The 22,949-nt window shown below is 59.2% G+C and overlaps 1 protein-coding gene across 1 annotated transcript; it reads right to left on the bottom strand.

The window, feature by feature from the left end:
- Positions 1–117: 117 nt before the first annotated feature.
- Positions 118–17,447, bottom strand: LMNB2 (lamin B2). The gene is made up of 12 exons (XM_028126108.2): positions 17,160–17,447; positions 11,513–11,649; positions 8,737–8,897; positions 8,419–8,540; positions 5,581–5,751; positions 5,359–5,484; positions 4,807–5,027; positions 4,301–4,589; positions 4,112–4,219; positions 3,599–3,718; positions 3,253–3,366; positions 118–2,580 (listed from the first exon to the last, which is right to left on the bottom strand). Exons 1-12 carry the CDS (start codon positions 17,442–17,444, stop codon positions 2,539–2,541), a joined length of 1,896 nt encoding a protein of 631 aa, XP_027981909.1. The 5' UTR covers positions 17,445–17,447; the 3' UTR covers positions 118–2,538.
- Between the last annotated feature and the right edge of the window lie 5,502 nt (positions 17,448–22,949).

Below are 22,949 nucleotides of genomic sequence, written 5' to 3'. Positions count from 1 at the left end.
GTCACGTGACCGAGGGCGCAGGCTGGCACGGGAGGCCCGGTCAAACCCCTGGGGTCTCCGACGCCGGTCTGTTGCCGGACTGGGGCAGCTGTGTCAGAGCGGACTCGGGGGCAGCACTTAAAACCAAAATGTTTATTGGAGTGTTGTACAAAAAGTTTCCAGTCATAAAATGCATATTACAAATCACTGGAGAAAGAAAAAGACCACACGTTTGGCATGCAAGTTGGTGGACGCCGCCCCCGGCGCCCCCGCCCGGCGCTCGCTCGGGGCGGCCCCCCGGCAGGCTGTGCTGGTGCTTCGGCGGGGGCGCGCCCTGGGGCTGCGGGGTCAGACCGCACCCGGAGGGCCGCCGAGCCGCCGCTGGCCGGGGCGAGGGAACCGTCTCGCGTCCTTTAAAGCGGCTTAAAGCTAAGCGTGTTGGACAACCACGAACTGTTTCCCAGGCCGACGCTGACGCTGTAACACTGGACTCCACCCTGGACCTCCCAGCACTTCCCTACCAACGCCCGTCCCCCACTTGCTGGCACCCCTCCCCCGGGCCAGGGACGCCACCGGGCGGGCATAAGGCGGGGAACCGGCTTGAAGACGACAAGAATCACCTGCCGGACACGAGGGGGGCCCACTCCCTGCACATGAGACCCCCCCCAAGACACCTCGCAGGATGTGGCCGAGGCCAGGGCACACTGTCGGGAGGACCCCAGCCCCACCCTCCCAAAGCCTCAAGCCTCCGCACCCCAGGCCCGCACTGTGCGCGTGGTCCCCGAGGTGTGGGCGCGGGGTGGGGGGATGCGCAGCCGGCAGCCCTCCTGGGAAAGGTCATGTGTGGGGCGGGGCTGGCGCATCGCCAGGCTGAGCGAGCGCCCCGGGGCGCACCAGAAACGCGGGGAGGAGTGGTTAGACATTTCCGCCCACGAGGAGAACCGAGCGCACGGCCCGGGGACTCGGGTGGCCATGGAAAGAACTAGACCTAAAGCAAGGGGCTGCGGGCAGATTCTCGATGCAGCAGAAGCCTCCGACCCTCCGGCCACAAGCAGTTTCCAAGCGCAGTGAGACGGGGCGGGGTGGGGCGGGGTGGGGCGGGGTGGGGCGGGGGTAGGGCCCGAGGTGGGAGGCAGGCGTGCTGCTCCCGGCCTAGGGCGAGCTGGGAAGGGCTGGCTGCTTTGTAAACGGGCTGCCTTCTGGGGGCAGCGTGCCTCCATGGCTCAGTATGACGTCTTGAAGACTCGAGCTGCACTTTCTGAAGGAATTTGCCGTCTGGGGCCTCAGAGGTCACCGAGATAGCCTCCCTCAACTCCAGCCCCTTGGGGGGCTGTCCCAGTGACGCTGGCATGAGGCCTCAAGTGGAATCCGGCAATCTGAGTACTGACCAATGTAAAAAAATAAATATCCATTAAAAAAATAACTTCTGTGTATCTATGTGGGGGGGGGGTACAAATGGGAAGCAAATGCGGAGGGGGCCGGGCAGCCAGGAGCTGGACTGGGGGCCGTGGAGCCATCCTGCGGAATCAGCCAGCACCGGCATGTCGGAGACACAGCGTTTCAGCGAGGTCGCCACAGAAGCTAGGACAGCGGGACACGCACATACAGGGGTCGGCGGGCGTTGGGACTCGGCCCCAGGCACAAGGCACAGAGTGGGAAAACGCCGTGTGGGTGGTCCGGTGGCTCACCCTCAAGCTGCTCTCCTCACGGCGGGCAGGAACTGGCTGCTCCCCGTGGACAGTGGCTCTGAAACCAGGGGCACTTGCTTCCAAGGTGACCCCATTTCCCTTTCCACCTGTCCCCTGGCCATTTACCTAGTGACAAGTCTCCAAACGGAGCTGTCCCTGTTCCCCGGGTTTCCATCTCTCTCTCCCGCCCTGTTGGTCCTGCAAGCTTAGGAACTGGACTACAGAAAGCTCCAGAAACTCGAGGGCCAGACAGCCAGGAAGGGAAAAGGGGGCCCACTGCAGAGTGCCTCGATATGTGCTTAGAAACCTGGCCCGCGGCCACACACCATCACAAGGACTTACACCAGAGCCCCGGAGCCCAGGCCAGGCGGCCAAAACCCCACACTCCAGCACCTGCAGCCGGGCCACCAAAATTCCACAGGGGACGCGCCTGCCCCCCTGCCCCAGGTCAGAACCTGGATTCTGGATTTGGTTTTTAAGGAGCTTCATAAAACAACTGAACTCCTAGGCAGTGCTGCTCTCCACCCACTCGAGGCCCACGGGGCGGCTCCTGGACACAAGAGCCCCAGCCCTGGCAGCCCCTGGCCCGGCCTCCCAGCCTCCATGCCCAACCCCCGTCAGCCATTAGGTTCCTCGGCCTCGAATTCAACCAAATGGTGAAATGGGGCACCAAAGAGAACTCTGGCCAGGGGTGATGAAGGAAGGGTCCAAGGAAGCCCACCCATAGGAAAGATCACAGAGACCCGCCCCCACGTTCTGGCAGTATGCTTAAAAATTCTCTAGAAATGTATCAAGGACTAAAGACAGCCAATGATATAAAAATAGTTTTCGGTGGCTCTGGGGTAAAGACAGTTGATGAGGCGTGTTCCGTTCACATCACGCGGCAGCCTCTCGAGGTGGTCCTTGGGTCCCCCTAGAAAGAAAGCCCGGCAACCTAAGAGGCCTGCACGTGCCCACCTGGCCAGGCAGGTCCCCCAACCCCTGCCGGAGAGGGGCTGGCCCAGGGCCTGTGCCCCCTCCCCCCCCAGCAAGTCGATGGGGCCGCAGCTTCAGCCTCAACTGTCCCTGATCCAGAACCTTCGCCGTCTCCCTTCCTTCTGTTCCGAGCTACACAGGCCATCAGGACTTAAAGGTCAGACACGAGTCTTACCACGCAGAGGGGCTGCAGCTCAGCCCCAGAGCCTCAGGAACCCTTCGCCCGAACACCGTTACTTAAGCCCTGGTATCTCTGGCAGGAAGGAGCAGTGGCCTCAGAGCCCGTTCCCTGAGGACCCTCAAGGCTACACCGGCGCCACCCGGAGGTGCCCGGGGTTCAACACCCCACTCCTGGGGGCCCCGGGGCCAGAACCCTGAGGTCCACCCAAGGAGCAAGAGCCAGGAGACAAGGGTATTCCCCCGACAGGCCACCTCTGGCGGCGGTGGGCGCGCGGCCCTCCAGGCGGGGCGAGGCCTGGGCGGTGCCAAGAGCCAGCCACGGCCAGCCTCGCCCAGACGCGGCAGCCGGAGCAGCACCGCGGGAACCTGCCGGCGGCGTACGCATGCGCGTCCCAGTGGGCGTCCCCACGCGCCACCTGGGGGCCTCTACCTGTTGATGGAAAAGATCCTCCTCGCCAAACTCTGCTGCCTCCTCCTCTCCCTCCTCCCCGTTCTCCGTCTCCCGCACCACCGAGGACTGCTTCACGGTTCTCATGGCCACTTCCTGCGCAGGAGAAGGGCCACAGACACTTGACCCCTCGGGCAGCGGGGGCGCAGCCCGTCACGGTGGTGGTCAGGCCCGGGTGCTCCAGCCGAGCCTCAGCACACCGAGAGCCACGTTCCGAACCCAGGGTTGTGCTCCCTGGGCCTGTGGGGTGGTAAGGGTGAGACGGGGACCCCAGGAAGGACTCCAGAGCCAGGATGGGGGTGGCCCCCGGCAGGCCTTGGGCACCCACCTCCCCGTCGGCGTTGACCAGGACGGTCCGGAAGCTCTCGCCCACGCCCCAGCTGTTCTGGTTCTTCCACACGAGCGTCGAGGGGGGGCTGTGGGCCACTCCCGCACCAGCAGCCCACACCTGGGGACACAGGAGGGCCTCCCCATCAATGCTGGCTCCAGGCCCAGTACCACACGCCACCAGCCAGGGTAAAGGAGACACTGAGGTCTGGTGGCCACGGGCTCATGTCAGCAAATGCAGGCTGAGCGGAGACCGGAAGCCCATCAGCCCCCGGGGTCAGCGCCTGTGACTCGCGTCACCACGGGGCTCCAAAGGGCTCCAGGGAGGGTCCAAGGGCACACAGGTGACCCGCGACAGGACTCAGCTGTTCTCAGAGCCAAGTCACTCGACCACTGCCCCCCCGCCCCCTCAAGCCATTGCCTGCTTCTCAAGAACGCCCCACACCCCAGCCACCACTCACATCGGTCGCCCAGGGCCACTCTCCCCACCGCCCGGCCTTCCACGGCCACTTACCGTGACAGTCTGGCCGGCGCGCAGCACGTACTTGGGCGTGAACTTGTAGGCAATCTCCTCCCCTTCCATGACCTGCCTCTTGATTCGCCAGTTCCCCAGGGACTGGTCCTGGCACAGGGGACACGGCGCCTGACGCACAGCTCGGGGAGGCTGCCCCCCACCCCGCGCCCCGGGGTGCAGGCCCCTCACCTTGTCCGAGCTGTTCTTCAGCTGCACAAACCTGCCCTCCAGGTCGATGTCCTCGATGCCGATGCCGCCCGAGGCCGAGGCCCGCTGCGTCAGATGGAAGCTGGTGCTGCCGCTGCTGCTGCTGCCGGAGCCGATGCCGCTCGAGCCCGGGCCCGGCGACTCCTCCGCCTCCGGCCGCTTGCGCTTGCTGCGGCCCGGGCGCCCGGCCGTGGACACGCCGCCGCTGCTGCTGCTCGACGTGGCCCGCGAGACGGTGACGCGTGACGCCGGACTGGGGGTCAGCTTCAGCCTGTGGGGCGGGACCGAGGGCGGACCGGGGCTCCTGAGGGGCCCAAGCCTCTCGCTCGGCAGCCCCCCTGCAGCCCCGCCTCTCCCCGCCCCCCCCCCCGCCCCGGCTCCTCGCCCGGCCCCGCCCCCTGCACCCCTCTCCTCCTCGCGCCTTGTAGCCCCACCCCCTCCCTCCTGGCCTCGCCCCCTTGGCCTCCCTCTCCTGAGACCACCCCCACCTCTCCTCCTCGCCCTCCAGGAGCTTGCGGTAGGCGCTGATCTCCATGTCCAGGGCCAGCTTGACATCGAGCAGCTCCTGGTACTCGGCCAGCTGCTGCTGCATCACGTCCCGCATCTCGGTCATCTCCTGCTCCTTGGCGTCCAGCATCTTGCGGAACTTGTCCCGCTCCCCAGCCATGGTCTCCTCCAGCTCGCGAATCCGGTCCTCTGCGGCACTGGCCTGGCGGGCGGTGGGGGGAGTCCGGGCGGCCAGGTCAGGGCGGCCTCTGCGGGTCACGCAGAGAAGCCTACCGGGCTGCGTGTGCGCGCGGGCACCCACAGCGGGCAGGAGGCCCTGGAGGGCGGGGGGAGGCGTGGGCAGAGACCAGGCCCCGCAGCACGAGGGCTCTGGTGGTCGGTGGGCCCAACAGCCACCCCACTCCCCCGGCCAGGAGGGGAGGGGTGGTGCATCACCCACACTGCCGTTCGTGGCTCGTCTACACCCGAGACGCCAGAAGGAGGGTCCCGCAGCAGTGGCAGGGCCGAGGCGGGGGCAGGCCCTCGGGAGTCACCTGCTTCTGGAGGCCGGAGAGCTGGTAGCTGAGGGACTCGACACGCATGCGGGCTTCCTTCAGCTCCTCCCGGGCGGCACTGGCGGCCTTATCGTTCTGGTCAGAGCTCAGCTTGGCGCTGTCCAGCTGGAGGGACACGGACAGGTGTGTGAGGGGCGGGGCGCGGGCGGCGGGCAGGGAGCTCCCCCCCCGCCCTGCCCGCCGCCCGCCGCCCGCCAGCACCTTGGCCTGGTAGGTCTGCTCCAGCTCCAGTTTGTACAGCCGCACTTGCTCGTCGTGCTGGCCGCGCAGCTCCTCCAGCGCCTGCGCCATCCTGAAGTCGTACTCCTGCTGCCGGCTGCTGTCCACCTCCACCAGGCGGCGCTCATGCCGCCGCCGCGTCTCCCGCACCTCCTGCGCCAGAGCGCGGCGGTCAGCGCCCCCGCCCTGGGTCCCCAGCCTCGGGGTCACCAGTGTCCTCAACCCGAGCCCCAAGTCCACGTGAGCGCTCAAAACAACGAACCGCCGGAGAGTCACAGAGCGGACACGGCCCCGATAGCCCCCAGCTGACAAGCAGTAAATAAAACGTGTCCCCCACGCGCGGGAGCGTCCCTCGGCCACGAGCACAGGTGCCCACACGCGCGGCCCCGGGGACGGACCCCGAGCCCACGACGCTCAGGGAGGGAACCAGACACAGAAGGCCACACGGGGTGTGAGTCCACGTGGGTGACACGTCCGGAACAGGCTGATCCGCGGACGGGAAGGGGGCTCGCGGGGGCCGGACGGGGAGTAACCGCTGATGGGGACGGGGTTTCGTTTTGGGCCGACAGAATGTTCTAGAGTTAAATAGAGGTGAAGGTTGCACAACTCTGTAAATGTACTAAAACCAACCAACTTGTACACTTTAAAAGTTTTATGGTACAGGAATATTTTAATAAAGCTGTGGTTAAAAGAATTCCTGACGAGGGGCACCTGGGTGGCTCATTGGGTTGTGCCTCCAACTCTTGGTTTCAGTTCATGTCATGATCTCAGGGTAGCGGGACTGAGCCCCAAGTTGGGCTGTGCACTCAGTGGGAGTCAGCTTGTTGAGATTCTTTCCCCCTCCCTCTCCCTCTGCTCCTCTCCCTGCTTGCACACTCATGTTTTTTCTTTCTCGCTCTCAAATAAATAAAAAAAATCTTAAAAAAAAAAAAAAGACTTCCTGCCGAGCCCGTCTCAGGCACCTGGGGTCCGAGGCACAGAGACCTGGCCCTAAGGAGGCCGCCGCAACACTAAACAAACCAGTGGGAGGTCTGGGCCTAGCGCACAGCCCCCCAAACACAGGGTGGGCTCAGGTGCGGGCAGAGGGCGCTGTTCACCAGCCCGGGGCTACAAGGAAAGGCAAGTGCCTTTCCTCCAAGAAACTCACTCCAGCAGAGAGCAGTCGCTTACCACCCTGTGCCATCAGCTTGTAAAAACAATAGTGATGTTTCTCAAGTGAGCCAGCCCTGTTTACAAAGAAGCCATGAAGCTTGGGGAATCCAGGACCAGCACACCCACCTTCACGGGGCCCCCTATGGCCGCTCGCAAGGCTCGCTGCATGGCTCCGCGCCAGGAGCTCCTGGCCACTGGCCTCAGGGAGCCCCGCCAGGAGCCCTTCCAGGGTGTCCTTCGGGCTCCCCTCACAGGTCCCCGCATGGCTCTCTTCCCGGGATCCTTCCTCGTAAGTTCAGGGCCCCATACAGACCCCCTCGAAGGCTTCAGGGCTCTGGAGGATGCCTTCAGGGGTTCCCTCAGGGGCTCCTTCCTAGCTGCCCCGGCCCCGGCCAGGCCTGGCTGCAGCTGGAGGCCGCTCCTCAGTTGTACGGGCATGCTTCCTACCAGCAGCTCCCCCCGGGCACTGAGTGCATGAACCGGCTGGCCCCGGAGTTCCATTCTGGGCCGTGACAGGACAATGAGCTCTGTGACGATGAGCTGGGAGGGGCCCCACACCACATCCATTCCGAGAAGACACAGAAACCCCAGCTCTAACTGCCAGGACTGTCGTTCACTCCCAGGTGGGCCCGCCATACCCCCGAGCCCAGGCCCAGGGATTCAGAGCTTGGCAGGGGGGACCCAGGAAGCAACAGAAGCAGAGGGGCCCGCCGCTTCCCTTTCACAAAGAGGGTCTGCCGTGGGTTCAATGGTGGCGCCCCAAAAGATGGATCCAGGGCCACATTTTAAATAACCTATCTAAAATTATCTTAGTAGGCAGAGAAAGAGCATTTTGTAGTATTCAACATTCACAGTATGACAAATACACTTACTAATAATGAGAATACATGAGAACTCTCAAATCCTCTTGGAGGGCATCTCTAAAATGTGGTTTATGAAAGAATGCACACGTGTGTTTAGAGTCACCTGTTCAGTAGAATTCTATGCACATCATGAAAACCCAGCACTCTGGTCCCCTTCAGCAGGACTGTAGATCTCCCAGCCAGAACTAGGACATGTCAGTGTAAGAGTTACATTAAGAAAAAAGGAACTTGGGGCGCCTGGGTGGCTCAGTCGTTAAGCGTCTGCCTTCAGCTCACGTCATGATTCCAGGTCCTGGGATCGAGCCCCGCATCGGGCTCCCTGCTCGGCGGGGAGCCTGCTTCTCCCTCTGCCCCCCCCCCCCGCTTGTGTTCCCTCTCTCACTGTGTCTCTCTCTGTTAAATAAATAAAATCTTAAAAAAAAAAAAGATGTGTCCACGTTCTAATCCCCAGAAGTAGGAGTGTGACCTTATTTGGAAAAGGGGCTTTGCGGATGGGATTAATGAATCTCCAAATCAGATCCTTCTGGATCATCCGGGTGGAATGACAAGTGTCTTTCATAAGAGATAGAAGAGCAGAGACGGGGAGAGGCCACGTGAAGGCAGAAGCACAGAGGGAGGCACACGGCCACGAGCTTGGGGGACACCTAGAGCCCCCCACCCCGGGGCTGGGAGAGGCAGTAGGACCTTCCCCTGGAGCCTCCAGAGGGAGCATGGCCCCGGCCTACCCCGATCGTGGCTCTGCCCTCCGGGAAGTGGGAGACCACGAACTTTCCCGTGTGGGGGTACAGTCAGCCCTGAGACTCACCTCCTCAAAGACGTTCTTCCGGAAGTCGAGCTCCTCCTGCAGGCTCTGGCAACGGTTCTCCAGATCTACGCGCATCAGCGTCTCCTTCTCCAGCTGCTTTTTGGCCACCGCGTGACCGTCCTCTGCCTGGGAGACACGACAGCAGGCGAAGGTGACACTGTCTGCCGCACCATATGGCCTCTCGGGGCCCAGGGATCCCCTTAAACATACACACTCCAACAGACGGTGTCAGGACTTGGAAACTGGCCGCCCGCAGCGCTCACGCCGGCCCCCAGCATCCCCAGCTTCCCCGCCAGACTGGGGAAACCCGCCCGAAACCTGCCTTAGCCAGCTGGGCCCGCAGCTCAGCCACGTCGCTCTCCAGGCCGCGCTTGTCGCTGAGGGCGGCGGCCAGCTCTGCCTCGCTCCGGTGGAACAGCGACTCCAGATCCTTCACGCGGCCCTGGGCCACCGTGAGCTCACCCTCCCTCTTCTTGGAGCTGCAAGTCAAGAGCAGGCGTTAGGCAGGAGCACGAGGGGCAAGCTGGGTGTGGGGGGCTACAGGGGGCCCCTCAGGCAGCGCCAGGAAGCCCAGGGACCAGCTCACTCTGGCCTCTGAGCATCTGCTCTGGGGTAACGGGGCCCAGGCTGTCACCCAAAAAGCTGCCCCTTCTTCAGACCTGCTCTGCACATCAGGATTCCACCAGCTAACAAATACAAGTGCTCAAAAAAGCCTCAAGGAAAGAGCTTTAATGTAATTTTTTTGTGATTTTTCAACACAGGAGGGATCATTTAGGGGAGAACAATTTTTAAAAAAGTTAATGTATAATTTATTAAAGTTGCATATTAAAATCCTGGCCTTTGAAAAGTCGATCTTGTTTGTAAACTTAAGCTACTTTAAGCAGGCTCATCTGATATTCTAGGGACAATTTTCCCCAATATTAAAGAAGGCAAATAGATTCCTTAACGCCCAGCTATTACTAGCATGGGTCTGAGGCTCTTGAACATTTCTCAAAGGAATCCTCCGTCTTCTTGGAATTGAATGCATACCACCTCTCCACCCGGGAGCCGACAGAGCTGTCCCCAGCAAGAGTAGGGACACCCAGGGTCTCCCCCCAGCGCTGCTCACAAAGAGGGCGCTGTGGGGGCCGAATAGCGTCCTGGTGCACCCCCCCCCCCCGCCACCCAGTGAGAACCACTGGGGACGCAGCATCAGCTTGCACAAGGGGGGTGGTGCAGAGACCAGTCAGTTCGGCCGCCAAGCTGCTCGTGTCCTCCACAACAGCCCTGGGAACATGGAGCTCCACTGAGGCATTTTACCGCCCCCCTCCACGAGGGTCTCAGGGTCCCTGCGGTCCTCGTCCCTGAGCTTACGCCGCACGGTCCTGCTCTCCCACCCACATGGGGCTGGGGGCTGCACAACCTGAGCCCCTAGAGCAGGTTTTGCAGGGGTTTGGGGAAACGAATCATTCGTTTGACACCCATTACTGAGGGCCCACTTTGTGGAGAATGCCACTCTCGTGCCAGAGATACACCTGGGAACACCCTTGCTCTCCCGATGCAGAACTTTCTCGTGAGAGGAGATGACAGTGAGGCGTGCTGCCTGTCAGATGCGAATCTGCATTAGGAGGGCAGAGGAAGCGGGACGGGAGGTGAGGGATGAGCACAAGCCGGTGGGAACCACACTTTTAAGGCACACAAGCCCCGGTGGGGGTCACCCTTGAAATAGACTTGGATGAGGGGAGTGTAAGAATGAGCCAGATCCATTATTTCTGAGAGAAGAGTATTTGGGCACAGGAAGCAGAAGTGCAAAGGCCCTGGGGTGAGGTGTGCCTGGCAAGTTTGAGATCAGTGACAAAACCAGGGTAACAGGAACAGAGGCATCAGGTGATGTGTAAAATTTTTCTTTTTTTTAAAAGTTCATTTAAATAATCTCTACACCCAATGTAGGGCTTGACCTCACAACCCCAAGATTAAGCATCACATGTTCTTCCAACTGAGTCAGCCAGGCACCTCAATGTGGAAAATTTCTAAACAACTTTATCCAATATTTGGATTCTGCAGAACTACGCAGAATGGCCCAGAAAGCAGGGGCACTGGTGGCTCCCACTGGCTTATGTCTCACTGGCCACGTCTCACGAGCTTCAAGGTGCGAACGCGGCCTCCTCATCTGTGTAACAGTAAGTCCCGGAGGGTTAAGCGGGAGATGTGGCCTATCTGTCGGGTCCTCCCTCACACAGCCACAGCACCCCTGGTGAACCGGCCCCGGGCCCGGCAACATCCCGGCGGCCAGGACAGACTCCCGGCACAGAGGACATCTGATGACCCAGGGGGACGTTCATGAAAGGCTCGTGGCCTCCAAAGCCCCCCACCCCCACCCATTGTCTCCGGCGTCTGCCATGAGTTTACGGAGGCGCGTGCGGGCGCTCAGGCCAGCCATGGCAGCTCTGTCTGGGGAAAGCCTGCAAGGCTGCTGTAGACTTTTACTTTTCTCTTTAAACTATCTTGCATTTTCCACTTTCTCACCAGTGAGCACCTGTGACTGCTAAGCAGAAAAAAACAAGACTCCTGGGCCCAGACAAGGAGCCACACACAGGATCCCAGGCATCCGGAGGCTTCTGGAATCTGCACTGATCCCAGGCAGAGCAGCTGGGGTCTCAGGCAGTGCTGACTCTGGAATTTCCTCAATCTTCCCCAAGAAGCACAAATCACTTTTTAATTAAAAAACCTACTAAACTGATGGGATACAGGCTACCTGGCCGCTTAAAACTACAGATGGCCTTTGCCCCTTGGCCAAAGACCAGGTGCCTCGACTGTGGGGCCACCTCTGCGCTCTGTTCTGTTCCAGTGGACCTCCTCCACGGAGGCACCTCAGCAGCACAGCTCTGAGAAAGAGCAGCCGGGCTGAGAAGGCCACACACCGTGTGGTTCCAAGTCTAGGACGTTCTGGGCTGAATTATGTTGGGGACCAAAGGTGGTGGGAAGGGCCAGCTAGAGGGTCAGGCCACAGAGCACCCTCACTCCCCAGCGGCCAGCCCGCATGACCCCGCACCAAGGGTGTCTGGGTGTGGCTCAGGGCCGCCGGGGACGCACCACACCTCAGCTGCACACCTACCTCTTGTTCGCCTCCTCCAGCTCAGCCTTCAGTTTCCCCAGTTCGATCTGCAGCCGCGCCCGCTCCCGCGCGGTCTCGTCCAGCACCCTGCGGGCATCGGCCAGCTCCGACTCATACAGCGTCTTGATGCCGCTCACCTGAGGGGGTGCAGCAAGGCCCAGGTCATGGAGAAACCCCTTTCCACCGACAGCGGGCGCTCCCGGGCTGGACACGGCTCCTACTGATGCCAGAGGCCTCCCCACCCAGCTCAGCCCCCCTACCCCTGGGGTGACCCCAGCCGGCCTGACCTGCCCAGGTCCCCTGTCCCCCACCCCGGTCACCCACCAGATGGGCACACAGCTCATGCTTTTCGTGGCCTTGTTACCCCCAACCTTCCCCCATCCCCCCCATGTCTATGTGCAGAGGGCAGGCACAGGCGTTTACAAATACCTGGAACCAAACCAGGACGGTGAGAGAGTCCCTCAACCCCACTAGGACAGCCAGAGTCAAAAAGACAAAGGATAACAGACACTGGCAGCAACACAGAGAAATCGGGACCTCCACACACAGCCGGCGGGAGTGGAAAACGGGCCAGCCGCCGGGGTCGGGCAGCTGACCCTGTAGCCCTGTGACTCCACTGCTGGGACCTACCTACGCGGTAGAAGTAACACGTGCACGCACATGAACCTGTGTGCATGTTCATGGCACAGTTCACAGCAGCCGGAAGGTATCAATGACCCAAACGTCCATCAGTGGACCAGCAGATACATACAGTGTGTCCACACACCCACGGGCACGTCCCACGGCCGCGAGCAGGAGCAAGGCGCCCTCACGTGTTGCCCCGGGGACGGACCCGAGCCCACGACGCTCAGGGAGGGAACCAGACACGGAAGGCCACACGGGGTGTGAGTCCACGTGCGTGACACGTCCAGAAGAGGCTCATCCGCGGATGGAAAGGGGGCTCGTGGGGGCTGGGGGGGGTGACGGCTGATGGGGACAGGGCTTCTTTTGGGAAGATGGGAATGTTCCGGAATTGGACAGAGGCGATGGTTGCACACATCTAAACACGCTAAGACCACTGAGCTGTAGAGCATTGTTGGAAGAGCCATAGGGGCTGAGAATTCAAGCTCAATGAAGCTGCGGACAGAGAAGGTGGACGGAGGACAACAATCAGAACCACTCCCAGGGCAGCCAGCTTTGAAACCTACACCACCTCCCACGAAACTACAAGATACCAGCAGGTGTCTGGGCTGGGGGGTGCAGGGGCAGCCGGGACACCTCCCTTCCATGGGAAAGGCCCCAGAGCAGAGGCGGCTGCAGGGAGCTGCCAAGGACCTGCGACGTGGTCAGGTAACCACCATCCCCTGGCCAGGGACAGAGGAGCTTCTGGGAGGTGGGACTTTCCAGAAGAGTCGGGGTTTTAACAGACAGTCGAGACCCACCCCCCGAGAAATAAGGTTGAGTAAGTAAAAATACATCATATTGCTTGTCTCCACAACCGAGATTTTTGGCAACCCCTTGGATTCACCCGTCCTGACCCTGCTCTGCACCCGTGGCAACCCCTTGGATTCACCCGTGGCCTGACCCAGGCCACGGTCTCAGTCTCCTCAAATGTCTTGGTTAAAGTACCGAGTTCTGGGGCACCCGGCTGTCTGGGACGCATAATTCCTGATCTCAGGGTGGAAGTTCAAGCGCCATGGTTGTAGAGATTACTAAATAAAAGTACTAAGTCCACGCAGTGTTTCACGTCCGTGCGTGCACGCGCAGACATGCGGGCACATGTCCATCTGTCTTAATAAGGCACTTATCTACAGCCAGGTCTGCAAACTCAGGCCCACAAGCCAAATTCCATCCCAACGCCTGTGTTTGTCCAGCCTGCAAGCCCAGGACAGTTTTTACATCTTTAAATGGCGAAGGTGGGGGGGGAAGAAAAAGAAGTTTTGTGACACAGGCAAATTACAGGAATTTAGGTTTCCATGTGTATAAATAAAGTTTTATTGGCACGCAGCCTGGCCCGTTCCTTTACATAGTGTCCGTGACGGCTGAGTTGAGTAGCTGTGATGGAGACTTCCAGCCCACAGAGCTGAAAATGCTGACTCTAGCCCTGTTCAGAAAACATCTGCCAAACCCACTCTATGGCCCTGGGACAATGTAGAAAATGCTTGTAGAGGACAAGCACACAGCCTCTTTCAGATCACTAACAGGTGCTCTGCTGGCAGGACTTGCTTCCCTGCACCTGTGACAGTCCCTGCAGAAGCCTGGGCCACAGCAATGGGAGACCAATGGCTTGGGCCTTTTGTTTGGTCTTTAATGGCATTCTGCAACTGCCAAGAATGAACAAATGTGTTAGCATGTGTTGGCCAGGGAGGTGGAGCGTGGGGAGGGGGGTGTCCAGATAACCCGAGGTGGCCTTTTCCTGTTCCCGAGTCTCTGGGGGATGAAATCTTCCCAGCTAAGAACCACAGTTCTGCAGGTAATCCCCAGACACAGGCAGCCCCAAGTGCTACTTCCTCCCACCCAGCTCACCGCACCCTGCCCCTGCTCCCTGGGTCCACCTGAGGGAGCCCCCTACCTGCCCCCACCCCCCAGCAGCAACAGGACACCCTGGCAGGTAAGAGAAAAGAAACCGAAGGCTGGAGGAACTTAACACCCAAGTGGGGAGGCTCCTTGGAGAACTGCCTTCCCCTCCCGGGTCCCCTCCCTCCCGGCCAGCACACAAGACCTCTCTCAAACAGAAATCCGGCCCGGCCCCAGCCCTTCCAGAAACCCTCCAGTGACATGAGCACATGGCTCTTCAGGAGAGCACTGCCCACCCGACCAATACCCAGCGGGACCTGTAGGTAGGCACGTGTGAGAGTGTGCCCACGGGCAGAACAGCAAGGGCTTGGAAGCTTCAGTTTTACCTCAACTGTTTAGGTTTTACTACAAGCGTGTGGTATGCTTATAACATTTTAAAAGGCATCTTCAAAGGGTGCCTGAAGTAGCTTCTCCTAATGGCATTTGGGGCTGGAACATCCTCGGGGGTGGGGCCATCCTGAGCACCACTTGATGCCAGGAGCACCCCCAGCCTGACGACCACTAATGTCCCTGGGGGCAGCCTCCATGGTGGCAAGGAGCTGCTGTTCAGGTAAAGCGCACACATCCCTCCTACTGGAGCCACCTTCCCGGCCCCCTCTCTGCTTTTCTGCCCACCCACCTCTCCAGAGCCCGGCAAGCCTCCCCACCCTCCCCGCCCCCGCCCCTAGCCAAGGCCATTTCCAGGTCACTCCCTCTAGAGAGCCCACGGGACCACTCCCGCCCTCACTGCTCCAGCATCCCCTCCCTCCGTAGGTCACCAGCTCCCTCCACTGCCCAGTTCCGAGGGGCATTTATCACCTGGCCCCACGGGCAGGTAGAAGCTCCAGAACAAGCTGGTGGCAACTCCCCAGCTCCAGGTGGGAGCGCAGCCCTCACCCCGGGGTGACACCTAGAGCCCCCACACAGCCCCTGAGCTCACAGTGGGGCAGGTTTATCACCCACAGCAAGACTGCCTTTGTTCCCTTGAGCTCATCTGGTTTCCAGGAGGCCTCACCAGCTGAGAAGGGAATGATGCTGCTCCCCAGACAGCTGGCGGACCGGGTTCCCCATGCGCTCCCGCACGGGCTCTAGGTACAACACCCACCCAGCGCATGCTGGTCACTGCCACTGGGCCCAGCAGGCCCATCACCCCCAAAGGTCTGTTTGCCATTCACCCCACCTGCAGGTGGGACAAGCAAGGCCAGGGGAAAGACAAGAAACTCACATGGGTGGCGCACCAACCAACCCAGCAGGCAGGAACTGGGTCCACATCCTGAGGACATCAGGGGGCCACCTCGGGGGCAGACAATTCTAGCCCCATCGTATTAATGACAAAACCTGCCCAAGGTCACACTGACTAAAAGCAGTTTGCATCTGAGTTTGAATCCAATCCCGAGCAACATAGCACCACCTACCAGCGAAACTTCCTCCCCATCATCACCCAAGACACTTTCTGAGCCATTGCCTGTCCTGGCAACGATGAAACAGGGGCGACAGAACCCACGGAATACTTCCTCGGGGCGCCTGTCCTTTATTCTACAAAACACATATTAACACACACGCCCCACCAGCCAGCACAAAAGGGGGGCATTGTTATTTCCATTTTACAAAAGCACTGAGATCCAGAGAATTTAAGTGACTTGCCCTGAGTCACACAAAGGGCAAGTGGCTCCCTGAAATGACCCCCTAGCTGCTCTCCTCCAAATCTGTCACTTGGTCCACGGTCAGGATAGGGAAGCCTAGGGAAGCCTAGGCTCTAGAACATTCTGGCTTCAGGGCCTGGCTCTCCTACGGGCCCTCAGGGGGAACCACAGGGTGAGCACTCCCCCAGCCCCCCACCCTTATTCAGAGAAACCACACTTGGGTTTCAAGGGGCCAGCAGGGGCCAGCTAAGTAAGAAAAGAGCCTGGGGCCTGTGGGGACTGGGGGAGGGTTGGGTTGGAGCCACAGTACCCAACCAAGGAAAGGACCCACCCAGGACACCCAGCCCTCACTTGCCCTTGCAGGGTGGGGCTTACCCAGCCCCTCTCCCTCAGTCTGCAGTGAAGCCCTGAGACCCACGTGGAAACCAAAACTTCCCACTGGATCCCCAAGACCAGACGTCTCCCCATTCCCTACCAGGCTCCAGTCCATCAGCCAACGGGGGCCCCAAGGCCCACCTGAGGACCTCTCAAATTTCCCATGGGACCCCTGAGGCATCAGACCCCCTCCCCTCGGATGCCCACCCACCCCAGGTGCGGGTAGGAGACGGACCCTGCAGCCAAACCACCTCCCCAGTCCCTCAACTCCCCAGAACTCATCACAGGGCCTTTGCAGAGTTCCACAGAGAACACAGCACGTGACTCCCCCCAGAGACCCCCCCCCCGCGACCATGAGACCCTCCACACAGTATGAACTCCCGGTCTCCTCCGAGACCCGAGAACCCCACCAAATTTCCTCCCAGGACGCCAGAACATCCTAACGCATCCCCGAGACTCCCCACCTCGCTTAGGGGCGGGGCTTACTCTGGCTCATTCCCTCTCAGCCAGGGGATCCCCAGATCGCCTCTAACTACTCAGGGCTCGGCCCTGCCCCATCTCCACCACTCGCACAGGGGGCCCCGAGATCCTCTGGGGATCCCTCAGAGGAGGGGGGTACCCCAGACTGCACTCCTCACTCAGTGGATACACGAAATCCCCTGCGGGCCCCTCGGCGGGCGGGGCTTGTTCCAGTGTGCACCCCTCATTCACAGGTCCCCCGAAAAACCCTGGGGAACCTTCGGTGGGCGGGACCTGCTCCAGTGTGCACCCCTCTCTCACAGGTCGCCCGAAAAATCCCTCGGACTCCTCGGTGGGCGGGGCCTGCCCCAGTGTGCACCCCTCTCCTGGAGCCCCTCGAGACTCCCTGAGGATCCCCTAGGTGGGCAGGCCCGCCCGGCTTCCAAACCTCACCCACGGGAGGTCCCCGAAACCCCCCGGGTAGAGTCAGAGGCCGAGGCCCACCCCAGCGTGCGCCCCTAGGGCCCCCCGAACCCCGGGGACCCCCCCGGTGGGCGGGGCCTGCCCAGTGTCACCTCTCGCGCGCGGGAGCCCCCGGGGACCCTCAGAGGTCGAAGCCCCGGCTGCGCGCCCACCTCGCGCGTGGTCACCTCCTCCCTCTCGGAGATCTTGAGCAGGAGCCGGTCGTTCTCGAGCTCGAGCGCGCGGACACGGTCGATGTAGTGCGCCAGGCGGTCATTGAGCTCGCGCAGCTCCTCCTTCTCCTGCAGCCGCGACAGGCGCGTGGGCGACAGCGGCGTGGCGGGCCCGCCTGCGCGGCTGGGCAGCGGCGTGGCCATGGCGGCGGTGGTGGCGGCGGCGGCGACAGCGGCTCGGGGCCCGCGCGGCTCGGGACGGCGGCCGCGGCGCGGCGGGCTCATTCAATCCGCGCCGCCGACCAAGATGGCGCCCGGCGCCCGCCGCCGCGGGGCAGCCTGGGACTTGTAGTCTGTCCTGGCTGCGCGGGGCAAGCCGGGAGCTGTAGTTTCCTGTGCGGGCAAGGCTTTGCTCGCCTCCCGCTCAGGTTCTCGCTCTGTCGACACATTGCTGTTCCTGAAACGGCTAGCGTCCAGGGCCAAGCCTCCGGACCTGAAACTCCCAGCTCGCCACCGAGTGACACCGGGTTTCTTTCCAATGCCCACTTTCCCGACTTGTAGAACCTACCTACCTCTTTGGAGTCCTTTTAAAATTAAAGGTGAAGGAACCTCAAAAACATGCTCAGTGATGTCACTTACATGTACAATCAAAATGAAATAATAAGATAAGATAAGGTAAATAACTGAGCTCACAGCAGGCGCCTGGCTGGCTCAGTCGGAAGAGCGTACCACTCGACCATTGATCTCGGCATTGTGAGTTCAAGCCCCACCTTGGTTGAAGCGATTACTAAAAAAAATTAATTAACTTAAAAAAAAATAACTGAGCTCACAGATACAGAGAACAGGTTGTTGGTGGTTGCCGGTGGAGGGGTGGGAGGTGGGCAAAATAGGCGAAGCGGTCAAAAGGCACACACTCTTCCAGTTATAAAATAAAGAAGTCCTGGGGCTGTAATGCACAGCATGGTGACTATAGTTAATAACATTGTATTGTATATCTGAAAGTTGCAGAGAGAGTAGACCTTAAAAGTTCTCTTCACACACACAAAAAATTGTAACTATGTGTATTGATGGATGCCAACTACACCTACTGTGATCATTTCAACAAGGTACACAAATATCAAATCATGAGGTCATACACCTGAAACTTCTACAATGTTATATGTCAATGATACCTCAATTTAAAAAAAACAAAAAGAGAAACACCTCATTGAAAGAAGCCAGGCACAAAAGGCCACATACTATCCAATTCCACCATATATAAAACATCCAGCAGAGGCGAATCTATAGAGCAGTGTCTTGGCGCATGGCCATTGGGGCCCCGTTGTTTTCTGCGGTGGGGCAGGATGTGGAGGAGCATCTCTGGGCTCCCCACCCCTCCACGTGATGCCAGCAGCACCACAGCCCACTCCAGTCCCAACAACCAAAATGTCTAGACATTTCCACCTGTCCCCTGGAGGCAAAATTGCCCCCAGTTGAGAACCACTTCCTTCCCCTCACCCTGGAACTTGCCGGGAGAACCCCTCCTTCCCAGACATCCCACCTTGGGGAATTGGGCTGAAACAGCCTCCCTTAGGGACTCAAAAATGTCACACGGAGAACGTGATTGTCCTTCCAGCCTTCTGAGGAGGCGGGATACTCACCTGTCTTGAACGCCTGAAACTCACTATATATTCCCCTCTTACCAGAAGCAAAGCCCCCCCCCCCCTTAGAACCCAGGCCGGAACAATCCCCAGCTAGACCGTCACTGTGCTGTTTTCTCAAAAGCTACCCTGTGCTTTAAACCTGATATTGTTGCCTGTACCCTCATCAAACATAAAAGACAGTCGGTAGGATGCGAGGGCATTTAAAGCGAAGTATGAATCCGTGATACTCCGGGCGGCAGGGCCAGAGCGGAGGAAAGAGATTGAGGTTTGAGGGTGGCATGGGGTCACCTTGCCAACGCCCCACCCCCAGACCTAGCTGCAGCCCCCTCCCCGTCAGGGCTCCGCTGACCTCCACCGCCTAGAGCCCTGGCCGACCTGGGCCCCACTCAGGGCCCTGCAGGGTCCCACCCGCCGCTAAGCGCTCTCGCCCCTCTCCGCCTCCCGGTCTTTCCCCGGCCAGGATGCCGCCAGTCCCCTCCCGGTTGCGCGGGCCGCCCTGGGCCTCAGCCTTCCCGTCTGTGAAACGAGTCTGGCCCCGACTCCCGCTCCGACCCCTCAGCGCTGGGCGGGGCCCCCCGACGCGGGACCCCCGGGGGCTGGACTCCAAGTCCCAGAAAGCCCTGCGCTTCCCGTGGGTGGGGCCCGGGGCTCCCCCTCCCCGCGCGGTTTGGGAAGCGACCGTAATTTTCAAATTTTGGCGCTGGGCGGACGGGGCGGCTACCGCGGCTGCCAGGCCCCCGCCCCCGGCCCGCCCGCCCGCCGGCCCGCCGAGCAGGAGGTCTGGGCCCCCGCCCCGCGAAGCTGGGCCGCGCCCCTGCGCAGGCTGCCCCCGCCAGGCACGCGGCGGGACGCTCCCGGCCCTTGGCCGGCAGGCGAAACTAAGGCACGAGGCCCCCCAGCGGGGACGGGGCGCAGGCGGGATTCAAACGCAGGACCCGCTGGCCTCGGGGCACAGGAGAGTTGATGGCTGTCTGCTTTGGGGGCAGGGAGGGCGGGTAGGGGGTAGGAGGGTCCGCTCCCGGGACCGTCCAGCCCGCCAGCCCGGTCCCGACCGTTCCTTCCACGCCCCTCGCGCCGCCGCGCTCATCCCGCGCGGGGTTTGGCGCCAGATCTTTCAAAAAATCTCAGTCCAACGGCTGCCCCTGGCTCCGGGCCCGGCTCGAGAGCCTGGATCCTGAATTCCGGAGCCTGGATCTGGGGGGCCTGGATTCCGGAGCCTAGGGAAGGGCTGGATTCCGGACCCTGGATGGGGGGCGCCGCGTATTCCCGAGCCCGGAGGGGAGTGGAGATCCCGGACCCCTGATTCCAGAGCCTGTGGGCCAAGCGCTAGGAGCTGGGAGCAGAATTCGGGAACCTGGGGGGCTGGAACCTATAATCGCAAGTGGAATTTGGGAGGGAGGGGGGATGCTGAGGCTGACAGGCAGCGCTGGTGATGGCAGTGGAATGCACTAGAGACACGGACGAATATCGACTGAACTTCTCCCCCGAGCCAGGCACGGGAGCTGCGTCAGGGTGACCCCAACAAAGATCCCTGCTCTGAGGCAGATGGCATGGGAGGAGTTGGGAGACAGGACACAGACACACACCACAAATAAGCAAATGACATGGGGTGGGGGAAGGCAATGTGGTAAAAAAGGTGAAGGGGCTTGGGAGCGGGTGGGGCAGGGGGGTACATTTTTAAACAGGGTGGGTCCCTCTGCAAAAGGCTGGGCCTTGACTTGGAGAAGCTGACACTTGAGCAAGGACTCAAAGAGGAGGGGGGTCAACCTCGTGAACGGGTGGGGAGAGAGCCTCCCATGGAAAGGGACCAGCCAGCGCTGGTTCTAGGCCTGAAGGAAGCGGAAAGGAATGAGAACTTCCAGTGGGTGGAGATGTCCAAAATCGACCTTGGAGCTTCGGAGCCACAATAGTAACGCCAAGACAGAGTTTGGGATAAAGAGGAACAATAGCTTTATTGCGTTGCCCAGCAAAGGAGGCTTCAGAAACTGCAGGTCCTCCCCAAGGAAGGTGCTGGGGAGTTTTACAGGGAAATACAGGATCTAGCCCATTTCGGGGTTTTTTGTGTTTGTGCTGTCAGCTTTGTTCATCATGGCTTTAGGGTGGTACCAGGTTCCTGAGACAGAAGGATAGGAAGGGAGGAAGGGAGGTTTGCAGAAGAGAGGAAAAGCTTACTTTAAAATCAGGCTTTGCTGAAGCTTTAGTGAAGCCATTTTATTTTTGTTTACCTTTATGCTTTTAAGTGGTTTCAGAGACGGATATTAAAGAGGGAAACAAATATGTAATCAGACATTGGTGTATTAGTTATCTGTCGCTGTGTAACGAATAGCCCCAAATGAAGTGGCTTAAAGCAACTCATTTCTTATCTCCGTTTCCATGGCTCAGGAATCCGGGTGCGGCTTAGCTGGGTCCTCTGGCCGAGGCTTCAGAAAAATTTACTTCAAGCTCTCTTGATGGAAGGATTCAAGTCCTTGCAGGGTATAGGCCTGAGAGTGTCAGGTTCTTACAAGCTGTTGTCCAAAGGCTGTCTCAAGGCCTCATCACATAACAGAAGATCTGGGTTTTGAACCCTTACTGCTTGCTGCAATGGGGAAACAGAAAACAAAAACAACCCAAATATCCGTCAACGGACTCACACCTCCATGTACATTTACACGGTGGAATATCATACAGCGGTGAAGACGAATGCACCGAGGGGACGCCCATCCACAGCATGACCTCCGAGACATAAGATCCTGAAAGAAAGCAAAGTGCAGAAGAATACCATCACTATTCTACCACGTTTATGAAATTCCAAACCTGGCTAACCCAGCCGATCCATCACTTAGGGGGTACTACAAATGTGACAGAATTGAAAGGAAAAGCAGACACAGGATTACTCAGAAGTCGGCACAGTGGTTTTGTCTGGTGGCACATGAGGACAGGTAGACTGTGGGGGCTTCAATGTGGTGGTCACATTCGATTTTATAAGCCTACTGGTTGTGAAGTCTCTAGTCTATACGCTGGACATATAAGTTATAGATGCTTGTTCTGTGTTCGATATATTTCAAGTTTTAAAAATGAAAACAAAGCAAAACAAAAAAAACCCTCCTTGGGACTGCTGTATAGAACAATGTGGTCCCAATAGAAATAGAATATCCTACCACAAAAGAGAAATGGTAATCGGGGCGCCTGGGTGGCTCAGTGGTTCGTTAAGCGTCTGCCTTCGGCTCAGGTCATGATCCCGGGGTCCTGGGATCAAGCCCCGCATCGGGCTCCCTGCTCGGCGGGAAGCCTGCTTCTCCCTCTCCCACTCCCCCTGCTTGTGTTCCCTCTCTCGCTGTGTCTCTCTCTGTTAAATAAATAAAATCTTAAAAAAAAAAAAAAGGTAATCATGTGACTCATAGAGGTGTTAAGTAAGCTGCTGTGGTAATTATGTTGCAATATATAAATGTATCAAATCAATACACATTGTACATCTTATGATTACACAACACAATGTTATATGTCAATTATATCTCAATTAAAAAAAAAAAGAATAGTGGCTCTGGGTGGCTCAGTAGGTTAAGCATCTGCCTTCAGCTCTGGTCATGATCTCAGGGTCCTAGGATCGAGCCTCACATCAGTCACCAGGGGAAGCCTGCTTCTTCCTCTCCCTCTGCCCCTCCCCACCACTCGTGCTTACTCTCTCTCAAATAAATAAAAGCTTAAAAAAAAAAAAGAATATTGTAGGGGTGTGCCTGGGTGGCTCGCTCGGTTAAGCGTCATCGGACTCTGGATTTTGGCTCAGGTCATGATATCATTGGTCATGAGATAGAGCCCCGCATCAGGCTCCACACTTGAGTAGGGAGTCAGCTTGAGATTCTCTCCATCTGCTCCTCCCTTCCCCGCCTCAAGTAAATAAATAAATCGTTAAAAAAAAATTTTAGGGGCACCTGGGTGGCTCAGTCAGTGAGGTGTCTGCCTTCAGCTCAGGTCATGATCCCAGAGTCTTGGGATAGAGTCCCATGTCGGGCTCCCTGCTCAGCGGGGAGTCTGCCTCTCCCTCTCCCTCTGCCCCTCCCTTACTCTGTGCTCTCTGTCAAATAAATAAAATCTTAAAAAAATAATTTTTTAATTAAATCTTATTTAAAATGTGGTTTCCCTGGGGCTCCTGGGTGGCTCAGTTGGT

The sequence above is a fragment of the Eumetopias jubatus genome, unplaced genomic scaffold, assembly GCF_037043125.1.
Source record: "Eumetopias jubatus isolate StellerSeaLion01/CBP00866 unplaced genomic scaffold, mEumJub1_p1.0 scaffold_1, whole genome shotgun sequence".
NCBI classification, from domain to species: domain Eukaryota; kingdom Metazoa; phylum Chordata; class Mammalia; order Carnivora; family Otariidae; genus Eumetopias; species Eumetopias jubatus.
Note: the sequence above shows the minus strand (reverse complement) of the source record. Positions and strands in the feature narration are given on the sequence as shown.